Source organism: Gorilla gorilla, chromosome 20 (genome assembly GCF_029281585.2).
Source record: "Gorilla gorilla gorilla isolate KB3781 chromosome 20, NHGRI_mGorGor1-v2.1_pri, whole genome shotgun sequence".
Classification (NCBI taxonomy): domain Eukaryota; kingdom Metazoa; phylum Chordata; class Mammalia; order Primates; family Hominidae; genus Gorilla; species Gorilla gorilla.
Window position 1 is genome coordinate 23,327,651 of NC_073244.2, and position 13,501 is coordinate 23,341,151.

General features: G+C 59.2%; 2 protein-coding genes across 2 annotated transcripts in view; one reads left to right on the forward strand and one right to left on the reverse strand.

The window, feature by feature from the left end:
* Positions 1-1,580: 1,580 nt before the first annotated feature.
* On the forward strand, positions 1,581-5,298 carry F2RL3 (F2R like thrombin or trypsin receptor 3). Its single transcript, XM_004060232.5, has 2 exons — positions 1,581-1,954; positions 2,229-5,298. The coding sequence occupies exons 1-2, from the start codon at positions 1,846-1,848 to the stop codon at positions 3,275-3,277; spliced, it is 1,158 nt and encodes a 385-aa protein (XP_004060280.4). The 5' UTR covers positions 1,581-1,845; the 3' UTR covers positions 3,278-5,298.
* A 327-nt stretch (positions 5,299-5,625) lies between these two features.
* Positions 5,626-13,501, reverse strand: part of CPAMD8 (C3 and PZP like alpha-2-macroglobulin domain containing 8) — a 134,639-nt gene continuing 126,763 nt past the window's right edge. Inside the window, exons 37-42 of the mRNA XM_031004606.3 lie at positions 12,164-12,238; positions 10,524-10,629; positions 10,327-10,437; positions 9,095-9,304; positions 8,815-8,965; positions 5,626-6,008 (exon numbers count right to left, since the gene is read on the reverse strand). Coding sequence (XP_030860466.2) covers positions 5,777-6,008; positions 8,815-8,965; positions 9,095-9,304; positions 10,327-10,437; positions 10,524-10,629; positions 12,164-12,238 — 885 coding nt within the window. The 3' untranslated portion in view covers positions 5,626-5,776. The remainder of the gene's footprint in view (positions 6,009-8,814; positions 8,966-9,094; positions 9,305-10,326; positions 10,438-10,523; positions 10,630-12,163; positions 12,239-13,501) is intronic.

The window sequence follows — 13,501 nt, forward strand, 5'->3', positions numbered from 1 at the left end:
TTTTGATGCATCATCTTCAAACCACCCTGCCCCAGCATCACGGGACTGCCGGTGTGCCCAGCCTCCCCTGCACAGCTTCCCACTCTGCTCACAGAGAAGACAGTGGAGGGGGGAGCCCAGGCATGGGTTTTCCGTGTGCTGAGGGTGTCCTCAGCCACCTTTTTCCCCAAGTCATTGACGTGAAGCTGATTTTCTCATTGGTGGCCATGGAAACTGCCCAGAAATGGGAGCAGGGCCTCTGAGACCCTGCCCTGGCTAGACTCTCCAGGCTTCAGTGTCTCCTCCTGGAGCCGGGCGTTGACTCTGTCCAAGACTCTGCTCAGTCACTTCCTGGCTGATCCCCGAGTGCTCAAGTGTGTGATGAGATTAGGGCTCCCCCAGGCAGGAAACGGCCACATTGGACCCCTCCCTCCCCCATCCCTAGTTCATTTTATTTTCCGCAATCTTCATGGCCCCCAACTAGGCCCTCCTGCTCCAAGACCCCCCCAAGCCCTGTCCCCCATTCCCTGTAGCCCAGCGCTGAGCATACTGGGGCCAGAACCACCCATACCAGACTCCCCCAGGGCACGACAGGTTGAGGCCTCTCTGAGGCAGGGAGGGACAACACTGAGGGGCCTTGTGCAGAAGAGGGAAGGGGTACCCCCCCGAGCTTCAGTTTCTTCATCTGCCCGATGAGCCCCCATCCAATGGTGCCCAGGAGTGGGGATGTGCTGGGGCTAGAGGAGGGAGGCCCCCTGGAGGCTGGCTTGGCGACCCTTCAACCTGGCCACCTCACTCAGGGTCAGAGGTCAGAGCAGACAAGCCACACACCCCGAAGTCCCCCCGGTCCTCGGCAGGTGCTGTCCCCAGCATCACTGTCTCCCCTACAGCTGCCCGTGTGTCCCCTGGGCAAGAGTGAAGCGAGGCACTCATACAGGGGTGCCTTGTGAGTATGGGGTCAGCCGAGGATGCTGAGGGGCTCTTGAGGTTCAGCCAGAGTCCCTGACGCTGGGCTCGTGCTGCTCTGGGGGTCTGAAGGGACCCTTGCTATTGCCCTCTGGGAGGCGCCCATCCTTGGTTTTTTTTTTTTTTTGCCAAGTCTCGCTCTGTTGCCCAGGGTGGAGTGCAGTGGCAAGATCTCGGCTCACTGCCACCTCCACCTCCTGGGTTCAAGCAATTCTCCCACCTCAGCCTCCTGAGTAGCTGGGACTACAGGCATCTGCCACCAAGCCCAGCTAATTTTTGTATTTTTTTGAGAGATGGGGTTTCTCCATGTTGGTCAGGCCGGTCTCAAACTCCCAACCTCAGGTGATTTGCCTGCCTTGGCCTCCCAAAATGTTGGGATTACAGCCGTGAGCCACCGTGCCTGGCCTAGCAGGGCTCTTCTTATCCTGCTCACCAGAGATAGGAAGTCGGGGGGTGACTTCAGGAAAGGCCCAGAGCCCGTGATGGGTGTGGGGATTGGGGTGAGGACAGGGCTGTCGTGAGAACAGTGGCTGCAGATGTGAGTGGCTGGCAGGAAGTGGCCACTTGAACCGCAGATGCTTCCTGGGCTGGTCAGGGACCGGGGGTGCTGGCTGCAGCTGGGACCCCCCCTGCATCTTGCTGGCCTGGCACCTGGGTCCCTGGGAGGCGCCACACTGGATATAGCCACGTGGGGCAGCCCGGTCTCCAAAACCCACACTCCAGTCCTCCCACGGGCTGGCTGGCAAGCGGCCCTGGTGGGTCTGCGGGGGCAGGGGCAGCCTTCCTGGTTTATCTCCACCGGCGCGATCTGCTCATCCGCCCAGGCTGCAGAAGCTGGGGCTCAGGGTCTGGCGAGGCAGGGAGCCTGAGGCCACAGCCCAGAGCAGCCTGAGTGCAGTCATGTGGGGGCGACTGCTCCTGTGGCCCCTGGTGCTGGGGTTCAGCCTGTCTGGCGGCACCCAGACCCCCAGCGTCTACGACGAGAGTGGGAGCACCGGAGGTGGTGATGGTGAGTGGTCCTGGCTTTGGGGTGCAGAGATGGGGTTACATCAGAGATGGAGCTGGGGGCCCGGAGCTGGGGAGGGGGAGGCCGGGAAGTTGTGGGCTTCAGCCCAGCCCACTCTGTATCCCGTCTCTGACCCCATAGGGCTGGGCTATTCCCTTGAGTGTCATGTCCAGCTGTTTCCCACCAGGGCAGACCCCAGGCTCTGAGCACCTCCCTCCCTGCTGCTTCTCGTCACCTGCCGAGGCAGGGGCTGACTGACGTCCCCTCTCTCTCCCAGACAGCACGCCCTCAATCCTGCCTGCCCCCCGCAGCTACCCAGGCCAAGTCTGTGCCAATGACAGTGACACCCTGGAGCTCCCGGACAGCTCACGGGCACTGCTTCTGGGCTGGGTGCCCACCAGGCTGGTGCCTGCCCTCTATGGGCTGGTCCTGGTGGTGGGGCTGCCGGCCAATGGGCTGGCGCTGTGGGTGCTGGCCACGCAGGCACCTCGGCTGCCCTCCACTGTGCTGCTGATGAACCTGGCGGCTGCTGACCTCCTGCTGGCCCTGGCGCTGCCCCCGCGGATCGCCTACCACCTGCGTGGCCAGCGCTGGCCCTTCGGGGAGGCCGCCTGCCGCCTGGCCACGGCCGCACTCTATGGTCATATGTATGGCTCAGTGCTGCTGCTGGCCACCGTCAGCCTGGACCGCTACCTGGCCCTGGTGCACCCGCTGCGGGCCCGCGCCGTGCGTGGCCGGCGCCTGGCCCTTGGACTCTGCATGGCTGCTTGGCTCATGGCGGCCGCCCTGGCACTGCCCCTGACACTGCAGCGGCAGACCTTCCGGCTGGTGCGCTCCGATCGCGTGCTCTGCCATGACGCGCTGCCCCTGGACGCACAGGCCTCCCACTGGCAACCGGCCTTCACCTGCCTGGCGCTGTTGGGCTGTTTCCTGCCCCTGCTGGCCATGCTGCTGTGCTACGGGGCCACCCTGCACACGCTGGCGGCCAGCGGCCGGCGCTACGGCCACGCGCTGAGGCTGACCGCAGTGGTGCTGGCCTCCGCCGTGGCCTTCTTCGTGCCCAGCAACCTGCTGCTGCTGCTGCATTACTCGGACCCGAGCCCCAGCGCCTGGGGCAACCTCTATGGTGCCTACGTGCCTAGCCTGGCACTGAGCACCCTCAACAGCTGCGTGGATCCTTTCGTCTACTACTACGTGTCAGCCGAGTTCAGGGACAAGGTGCGGGCAGGGCTCTTCCGACGGTCGCCGGGGGACACCGTGGCCTCCAAGGCCTCTGCGGAACGGGGTAGCCGGGGCATGGGCACCCACTCCTCTTTGCTCCAGTGACACAAAGTGGGGAAGGCTGTACTGGGTCGAACAGGGTCCCTTCCCCCACTTCACGTCCTTCCTGGGACCTCAGAATGTGACCTTATTTGGAAATAGGGTTGTTACAACTGTCACTAGCGGAGGTCACTTTGGAGAAGGGTGGGCCTTACATCCAGTGTGGGTGGTGTCCTCATAAGATAAGGAGAGGCCAGGCCTGGTGGCTCACGCCTGTAATCCCAGCACTTTAAGAGGCCAAGGCAGATGGATCACTTGAGCCCAGGAGTTCAACACCAGCCTGAGCAACATGGTAAAACCCCATCTCTACCAAAAATACAAAAATTAGCTGGGCTTGGTGGCTGGCGCCTGTAATCCCAGCTACTCAGGAGACTGAGGCAGAAGGATCGCTTGAACCTGGGAGGCAGAGGTTGCAGTGAGCCGAGATTGCGCCACTGGACTCCAGCCTACATGACAGAGAGCCTGTCTCTAAATTAATTAATTAATTAATTTAATTCAATTTTACAAAGACGAAAAGTGATGGCCAGGTGCAGTGGCTCACGCCTATAATCTCAGCACTCTGGGAGGCCAAGATGGAGGATTGCTTGAAGCCAGGAGTTTGGGACCAGCCTGGGCAACATACGGGGATCCCATCTGTACACAAAAAAATTTTTTTAATGAACCAGGCATTGTGGCATGCGCCTATAGTCCCAGCCACTCAAGAGGCACAGGCGGGAGGATCACTTGAGCCTGGGAGGTTGTGGTTGCAGTGAGCTATGATTGTACCACTGCACTCCAGCCTGGGTAACAGAGCAAGACCTTGTCTCAAAAATAAACAAACTAAAATTAAAAAAAGAAGACGAGAGATAGTGGCTGCGGTGGCTCACACCTGCAATCCCAGCACTTTGGGAGGCCGAGGTGGGCAGATCACCTGAGGCCAGGAGTTCAAGACCAGCCTGGCTAACATGGTGAAATCCTGTCTCTACCAAAAATACAAAAATTAGCGAGGCGTGGTGGTGGGCACCTGTACTGGGGAGGTGCCCACCCAGCTACTGGGGAGGCTGAGTCAGGAGAATCGCTTGAACCTGGAAGGCAGAGGTTGCCGTCAGCTGAGATGGTGCCACTGCACTCCAGCCTGGGCGAAAGAGCGACTCTGTCTCCAAAAAAAAGAGAAGAGGAGAGGACACAGAGACACACAGAAAAGAAAGCCATGTGGCGGCAGAGGCAGAGATGGGAGTGATGCGGACGGACACAAACTAAGGGATGCCACGATGCCAAGCACAGCCAGCAGCCACCAGCAGCCAGGAGACAGGCCTGGGACGGGCTCTCCCTCACAGCCTCCAGAGGGAACCAGCCCTGCCACCACCTTGACCCTGGACTTCTGGCCTGCAGAACTGTGAGACAATAAACTCTCATTGTTTTAAGCTGCCTGGCATGTGGCACTTTGTCAGGGCAGCCCAGGAATCTGAAACAGGATCAAACTCTGCTTCCTGGGCCCTGCCAGCATCTCTGGCTCGGCTTTCTGGGCTGGATGCAGGCCACGACGCACTGGTGTCTGAGATGGGGCTGGTGTCTGAGATGGGGCTGGGGCTGGGGCTGCTGCTGCATTCCCTGGAGACTCACTGCAAGTTCCTGCCCAGGAGGCTGAGGGCACCCCATCCTCAGTGCACAATGCTGTGGCCCCACCAGGCCCAGAGCCTGGTTGGCCATTCTCATGCCCACCAGCTTCTGGCTTTGGGATGTCTCTTGAGCAACCAGAATAGCACCCCCAACTCTGCTCCCCAAAACCCATCACTAGCATGACTCAGCCTCCTGCTATCCCCTGACTGCTGGGGACCCTCGCCTTCCCTCCTCTCACCTGCAGGCTGATCCTTCTTTTCACTTTCTGTCAATGTCACCAGGGACAAGGTGGGACAATGGGGGGTGGGGGTGGACAGTGTGTGCTGGGGGGTTCGGGTGCTGCAGACCTGGAACTCCCTTCTGCCAGGATGTCGGCAGCCGGTTGTAAGCCTTGCACGGGACAGACCACAAGGGGCCATGCCAGTGGCTGTGGAGGACACAGCTGGTGTGTGGGGAAGGGGAGAAGCCTCAGCACCTGGTGCACAAACACACACACAGACACAGACACACACACACACAGACACCGCTGCTCACTCCAGGGAGTGGCACAGGGCAGTTTCAAAGACCACTGGGGCATGAACTATGGGGGCAAGGCAGAGGGTTGGAGGGCCACTGTTGGGCTCCTCATTGGGTCTATGTCTCTGATCAGCCCAACTTTGGGCAGCCCTGGGCTGGGGGTGTCAGGTGCCCGGGACACATACATGCACACACACGCACGCACACACAAAGTTCATGTGCACCCCAGAACATGCGAGTAAGATCAGTAACGTGTATTCGTGTCAATATCCTGGAGTGATCATTTACTAGAGTTTTCTGAGATGTTAACCACAGGCACAAGCTGGGTGTGTGGGTATGAATGGTCCCCAGGACCAAACTGTGGTCCCACAACTGCATGTGGTTGTAGGATTATCTCAAGGTGCAGGTGTTTGACATCCATAAACCCTCCTCCCCACCACTCTGAAAGGCTGGGCTGTAGATGAAGACAGGGCTCAGAAGCCCTGGCCTGTGGGCCCCCACCACCCGGCCACTGTGTCTCCGAGGGGCCGGAGTCTGGCCCCATCTGTGGAACGGGCTGGCGCTCTGGGTGCTGCTTTCCAGGTTCCCGCTACCCACAGGAGGCCAAGGCCTGGCTGTGACCCTGGAGATGAGGTTTTATCTTACAACATCCTCTACAGCAAGTGGGCACCGGGCCTCGGGCTGAGGAAGGAGCCACAGGGCCTGTCGCTTGTAGGGTGCCAGGGGTGGGGAACCCATTGGCCAGGGCAGCCTCAGACCTTGACCTCACAGGCAGTGAGGGGCCTCCGTGCTGGCAGAGATCAGGGCTGAGCGGTGTTGGCTGAAATAAATACCACCCCGGAGAAGATGGGCAAATGCAGACATAAGCAGGTGCCAGGGGTCACAAAGGGGAATCAAAGTCTGCTGGTACTGGTGGCAGGCAGCTGGTAGGGCCCCCCAAGGCAGGCAGGTTCTGGGCCTGGGGGCCCTGGGAGTGGGCTGGTCCTCTGGGCACGAGGACATCAGGAACTCATGGTGAGGAAGCACCGGGGTCACCCAGCCCCGGCAGCCGGAAGCTGAAAGTGCATTTGCTGAGAGCCATCTGCTTCTCCGCAGGGCCTTGTGATGTGAGCCCGAGGTCCCCGGGGGCGAAGGCAGAGGGTGCGAGAGCTGGGACAGTCTTAGGGCAACTTGGGGTCCTGGGTGCCCCAAAGGGAGGCCGGGGCTTTGTGTTTCAGAGAAACGCAGCCTGTTCCGTTTTGAAGTTGCCCACGGGCTGGATGTTTTGCTAATTCAGTCCACATCGTGTTTGCTCAGAAAGAGGCTTTTGGCCACACGAGTGCTTTCTGGGAATGTTTCTTCTCCCGGGAACAGAATTTCAGGCTGTGGGAGCTGCCGTGGCCCCAGGAAAATGATGCCCAGCTCCAAGGCTGGGGGGTTGGGGTGCTTGGAGCTCCAGCTGTAGCTAGGAAGGTGGGGGATCTCCCAAGGGACCTCCAGCTGTCCCCCCTGCACCACACCGGTGACTGCTGAGCCCACACTTGGGTCCCAAGAGTCTCATCCTAGGGACGGGCAGATCTCTGTCATTCTGTTCCTTGGGTTCATTTAGAGGCAGGTGTCACCTGGGCTGAGGTCTGCCCACCCACCATGCAGAGTCACAGGCTGATAGGGACAGGATGCAGCCAGATGGTGTCGTCCTGCTCTCAGCAGGGCAGCCGTTAGGAAGAGAAGCCGCTCTGACTGTCCAGGAGAGAAGGAGAAAGATTCCTATGGGGCTGCCAGGACTTCGGGATGGGACCCCACACCCCTTTCCTGAACCCACCTCCACGGGGCTCAGGCCAGCTGCCACCTCCTCATTTAGATGGCAGAACCCCAACTGGAAGGGGGACACATGGCCCAGGCCTGCCACTGTACAACTCTGCCTCCTTTCCCCTTCCAGTGGACCACAGTGATGGGCTCTGGGTGTCCACGTGCGGTAAGAGGGGAGCAGCTTGTGTCAGACCACCAACCAAATCGAAAAGCTACCCATAGCACACTACCCAGCAATACAAAAGAACAAACTCCAGGCCGGGCACAGTGGCTCACGCCTGTAATCCCAAAGCTTTGGGAGGCTGAGATGGAAGGATCACTTGAGCCCAGGAATTTGAGGCTGCAGTGCACAATGATCATGTCTATGAACAGCCATGGCACTCCAGCTTGGGCAACATAGAGACCCCATCTCTACAACACACACACACACACACACACACACACACACACACACACACAACTAGCTGGGCGTGGTGGTAGTGTGTGCCTGTGGTCCCAGCTACTCAGGAGGCTGAGGCAAGAGGATCACTTGAGCTCAGGAGGTCAAGGCTGCAGTGAGCCATGACCACGCCACTACACTCCAGCCTGGGCAACACAGTGAGACCTCGTTTGAAAAATAAAAGAATAGGCCTGGCATGGTGGCTCATGCCTGCAATACCAGCGCTTTGGGAGGCCAAGGCAGGTGGATCACCTGAGGTCAAGAGTTCAACACCAGCCTGGTCAACATGGTGAAACCCCACCTCTAGTAAAAATACAAAAAAAATTAGCCGGGCATGGTGGCGGGCCCCTGTAATCCCAGCTTCTGGGGAGGCTGAGACAGGAGAATCGCTTGAACCCAGGAGGCGGAGATTGCAGTGAGCCCAGATAAAAAAAAGAATAAACTATGGATACACGAAACAACACAGGTGAAAGCAAGGGAATCATGCTCCAAAGATTATCCGCTCTGATTCCATTTTCCTGGCATTCTCGAAATAACAAAATTACAGACGGGTAGGGGGAAAATGGCTTAGTGGTTGCAGGTGTTGAGGGGAGAGATGAAGTTATGGAAGAGCAGCTGGAAGGATCCTGTGCAGATGGGCTGTTTGTTGACTATGGTTGAGATTACACAAATCTGCCCATGAGGAAACCGCACACTGTTAACTACAGGCAAAACTTCCCTAGTCCAAAAATCCTAAATCTGAAATGTTCCAAAATCCAAATCTTTTTGAGCAGCGACTTGACGTGCTCAAAGGCAATGCTCATTGGGGCATTTCAGATTTTTAGATTAGGGATGCTGAACCTTAGCTAACTATATAATGCAAGCATTCTGAAATGTGAAAAAATCTGAAATCCGAAACACTTCTGGTCCCCAGCATTTCGGATAAGGGATCCTTGACTCGTATGCGCGCGCGCGCGTGCGCCCGCGCACAGCTGTTCGCTGGTGGGTGTTGCGTGGGCCAGGGTGGAGGGAAGATGAATGTCCCACTTTGTCCCCAGGAACTCTGAGCCTCTGACCCTGAGTCACTCCCACTGCCAGTGGGGGGTCGGGGCGGGGCGGGGCGGAGGGGTCGGGGCAGGTCGTCGGGGGAGGTTGGTAGGGGAGGGAGGTGGGGAGATATTGAGCCTATGTCTCTGATCTCTGGGGTGGGCCCAGCTGTTACCTGTCCTCCGCCTCCCCTTCAGGCTCAGGGTCTGAGTCCACCACCTCAAGGCCGGCTCCATTCAGCTTCACGTCCTGCTGTAAAGGTCCCGGGGCCACAGAAGCCAGGTCATCCCCGTAGGTGGAGGACGCCGAGGCCGGCAGCCGCTGCTCTGGAAGGAAGGGGGCCTCGGTCGGGAGGGCGTGGCGGGGAGGGGACCCAAGGGCCGAGGGGAGGAGATCCGTGGCCCAGAGCAGCAGCGATGGGGTCCCCGAGGCTAGGCGGGGGGTAGGGTCCTCACCGAGGGCGCAGCAGCTGGGAGGCGCGGGCTCCAGGGGCGCGGCCTGGCGGCAGGCGGCCTCCCGCAGGCGGCAGGCGCTGGCGTAGACCACCCCGTCGGAGCCGCACACCGGGTTCCCCTGGGCGCCGCAGTCGTGGTCGCAGCCGCATCGCGCGATCGCCGCCACCTCCTCAGGGGCCACGGCAGGGCCCGACTCGCCGGGGAACCAGCCTGGGGGACGAGGCAGGCTCGACAGACCCCCCACCCTGCACCTTGCCCGCGCCCCCACAGAGCCTGGGGGTGGGGAAGATGTCCCTGGGGCCCGGGCCCACTACCCCCTCGGTGGGTCTTGGGGCGCGACAGTTAATGGGAGGTCCTGAGCCCTGGCCTTTTGGAATTTCACGCAGGTATTTGCCTAATACTTACAGAAACAGAAACAGACTTTTAAAAAGCGGTTGTAGGAGAGAAAGGAGACAGGGCGTCCTGTCTGGGCCGCCCTGCAACAACAGCCCCAGCCCCTGCCGCGCCTCCTCCGCACTGACCACACCCACCCCAACCCCACCTCCACCGCAGTGACCGCTCCTATCCTCAACCCCGCCCCCTCCGCGGTGACCACACCTACCCTCAACCCCGCCCCCTCCGTCCTGACCACTCGTAACCCCGCCCCCTCCGCACTGACCACACCCACCACAAATCCCGCCCCTCAGCACTGACCCACCCACCCTCGACCCCGCCCCCCGCACTGACCACACCCACCGCAACCTCATCCCCTCAGCACTAACCACATCCACTCAACCCCGCCCCCTTCGCACTGACCACACCCACCCCGTTCGGCCCCGCCCCCCGCACTGAACACACCCGCCCTCAACCCCGCACCCTCCGCACTCACCTCCCCCTCGCCGCTCGACCCCGCCCTCACCACACTGACCACCCTCAACCCATTGCGCCCAGTCCCCACCACAGTGACCACACCCTCACTGGCTCGGCCCTGCCCCCAGTATACTGACCATTCCCCAGCCACTTCCCTTCCGCACTTACCACTCCCCCAGCCACGCCCCTCCCCACTGACCGCTCCTCCAGCCCCGCCTCCCCCGTACAGGCAGAGCGCCCGCCCACCCCTAAGCTGCGTCCTCCTGACTTTACGTTGGCCCCTCCTCTGCCAAGCCCCCAGGGGAGCCCTCCCCGGCGTCCGCGGGTGGGAGTCGGGGTGCGGCAGGCCGCGGTGGGGGGCGGCAGTGGCTCCGCGCACTCACCCGGGCCCCGGGCAGGGGCGCGCTCCACTTCGTTGCACGCGGGTCCGGCGCACAGTTCCCGGGCGAGTGGGCTGTGCGTGCTGACGTTGTAGAAGCGAGTGGCCTCGAAGGCTACGGGACGAGGTGGCGGGTGACCAAGTGCAGGCGCGACGGGTCAGGGACCGCGCCGGGCCGGGGGTGCGGGCGCGCGGGCCTACCGGGTTCGTAGTAGTCGTACACGGAGACTGGCAGCGCCGACGTCCTGCCCACCACGCACTCCCGGAGAGCACGGAACCGCACGCACGTCAGGCACCGGCTGGGGATCTGTGGGGCAGCGGCGGGCGCAGGCTCGACCCGGGCCAGGAGGCCCCGGGCGCTGAGCTCAGGCCCAGAACTGGCTGATTTCAGGGATACCCAGGACGCGTGAAACACAGAAGAAACGTGATCCCATTTTCTTTTTTTCTTTTACTTTTCTTTTTTTTTTCCTGAGACAGAGTCTCACGCTGTTGCCCAGGCTGGAGTGCAGTGGCGTGATCTCGGCTCACTGCAAGCTCGGCCTCCTGGGTTCAAATGACTCTCCTGCCTCAGCCTCCCAAGTAGCTGGGATAACAGGCGCCCACCAGCGCACCCTGCTAATTTTTTGCATTTTTGATCAAGACGGAGTTTCACCATGTTGGCCAGGCTGGTCTCCAACTCCTGCCCTCAAGTGATCCGCCTGCCTCAGCCTCCCAAAGTGCTGGGATTACAGGCGTGAGCCACCGCGCCCGGCCTCGGTCCCATTTTTTATTCTTTGGGTCCTTCCATCCCACTGGGAAAACGTCTCAGGAGGCCTCTGAAACACCACTCCTTTTTGTGTGTGTGCACGCATGGCTGAGCATGTGTGGGTGGGAGTCAGCACATTCACGATACTGTGCAATCATCACCTCTGTCTAGTTACAGAACGGTTTCTTTCTCCCCCAAAGAAACCCCATCGCCATCAGCCACTCACTCCCCACTCCCCCAGCCCCTGGCAACCACAAATCTTTCCAACTCTATGGATTTGCCTGTTCTGGGCATTTCATGTCAATGGAATCATGTACTCTGTGGCCTTTTGTGTCTGGCTTCTTTCACTCAGCATCATGTTTCTGAGGTTCATCCATGCTGTAGCATGGATCAATGCTTCGCTCCTTCCTACAGATGGGTAATATCCACTGCGGCCCCTCCCTGCTTTTTCTACCAACTGCCATCAGCCGAGGGCACAGAGCTGTCAGCATGGCCAACTCTGCCTGGAATTTATTCTCCCATTGTCTTATTTTTTTTGTTTGTTTTTTTTTTAGACAAGGTCTTGCAGGTCTTGCTCTGTCGCCCAAGCTGGAGTGCAGTGGCACAATCTCAGGTCACCACAACCTCCGCCTCCCAGGTTCAAACGACTCTCCTGCCTCAGCCTCCCAAATAGCTGGGATTACAGTAGCGTGCCATCACACCTGGCTAATTTTTGTATTTTTTGTAGAGACAGGGTTCTGTCATGTTGGCCAGGCTGGTCTTGAACTCCTGATCTCAGGTGATCCACCTGCCTCAGTCTCCCAAAGTGATGGGATTGCAGGCGTAAGCCAAAGGGCCTGGGCACTTTTTTATATTTTTTGTAAAGATGGGGTCTCGCCATGTTGCCCAGGCTGGTCTCAAACCCCTGAGCTCAAGTGATCCTCCCACCTCGGCTTCCCAAAGTGCTGGGATTACAGGCATGAGCCACCATGCCCGGCCCCAGTGTCTTTTTTATGGTACAAGATACTTGCAGGGAGCCACACCAGGCAGTGACCGGTGCACCCTCACCAACATGCACACCAGGGAAGCCTCCTCCACCAACCCCGGCTGGTGGTACCTCATCAAAGTAGAAGAGCACTCGGCGTCCAGCCACTTCATACCTCTTCATCCCCATGTGCTTGTCAAGGAGCAGCTGCAGAGGAAGCCAGAAATCAGGGTCCTCAGACTCTCTACTTGCTTCCTCTCCCATCCCTTGGGGGCAGTGGTCAGCGGGATGCTTGGACTTGCCCACAAGTTACCATGGGCTGGGGTCTGGGTGCTGGTCAGTGCTCCCCAGGCCCTGCCAGCCTCTCAGCACCCAGGAGAGGATGCTCAAGGATGGCTATCCCTGCTGGGAGCACCTGCCTCGCCTCCCTATACACTCCCTCAACCCAGCCCCAAGCCCAGGTCAGGCTTCTCCGTGGCCAAAGAGGTGCCCGGCTGAGCCCTGCCGCCTGCTGGTGTCTCAGCTGCACTGTTCAAGTTCCCCTCCCAGCCTGGGATTTTTTTTTTTTTTTTTTCAGTTTTTGATTTAAAAAAACCCACACCCACTCCAAGGCCTCTGAATTGACCACATCCTCATCCCCTGGTGCTCCGTGCAGCCTCCTTGGAGGGGAGGTGACAATAGGCCCAGCTTTCCTGTTCCACCCTCCCCACACTGCAGACCTCCTTTGGCCCCTGGACCCCTTGCTTCTTGGTCCTCTTTCTCCCCCAGCCAGAGCTGGGCAGCAATCCCCACCCCCATGTCCCTCTTCCTTCCTGTACAAAATGGGGATATGGCACTGGTCTGTCTTAGGGTTGTGAGGGTGACAGCTGGTCTCAGCAGAATGTGGATTGAGAATACCCCATGGCTCCCCACCCAGGGCCAAAGCACATGGAACTTTGCTGAAGTTCTAGGTGGCATTTATAATAGTGTGACAGTGGGCCGGGTGCTGTGGCTCACATCTGTAATCCCAGCACTTTGGAAGGCTGAGGTGGGCTGATCACCCGAGGTCAGGAGTTTGAGACCAGCCTGACCAACATGGAGAAACTCCATCTCTACTAAATACAAAAAATTAGCTGGGCGTGGTGGTGCATGCCTGTAATCCCAGCTACTTAGGAGACTGAGGCAGGAGAATTGCTTGAACCGGGGAGGTGGAGGTTGCAGTGAGTTGAGATTGTGCTATTGCACAGCCTGGGCAACAAGAGCAAAACTCCATCTCAAATAATAATAATAATAATAATAATAATAATAATAATAATAATATAGTGACAATGGCCCCATGGGAGATCCACCTGTTGGAGCAGCCCCCACCCCACCCCACCTACTCCTCAGTAGACAGATGGGCCATTTTTGCCCAGAAAGGGGGGGAAAAAAGGGGCTGGGCATAGTGGCTTATGTCTGTAACCCCAGCACTTTGTGAGGCTGAGGCGGGAG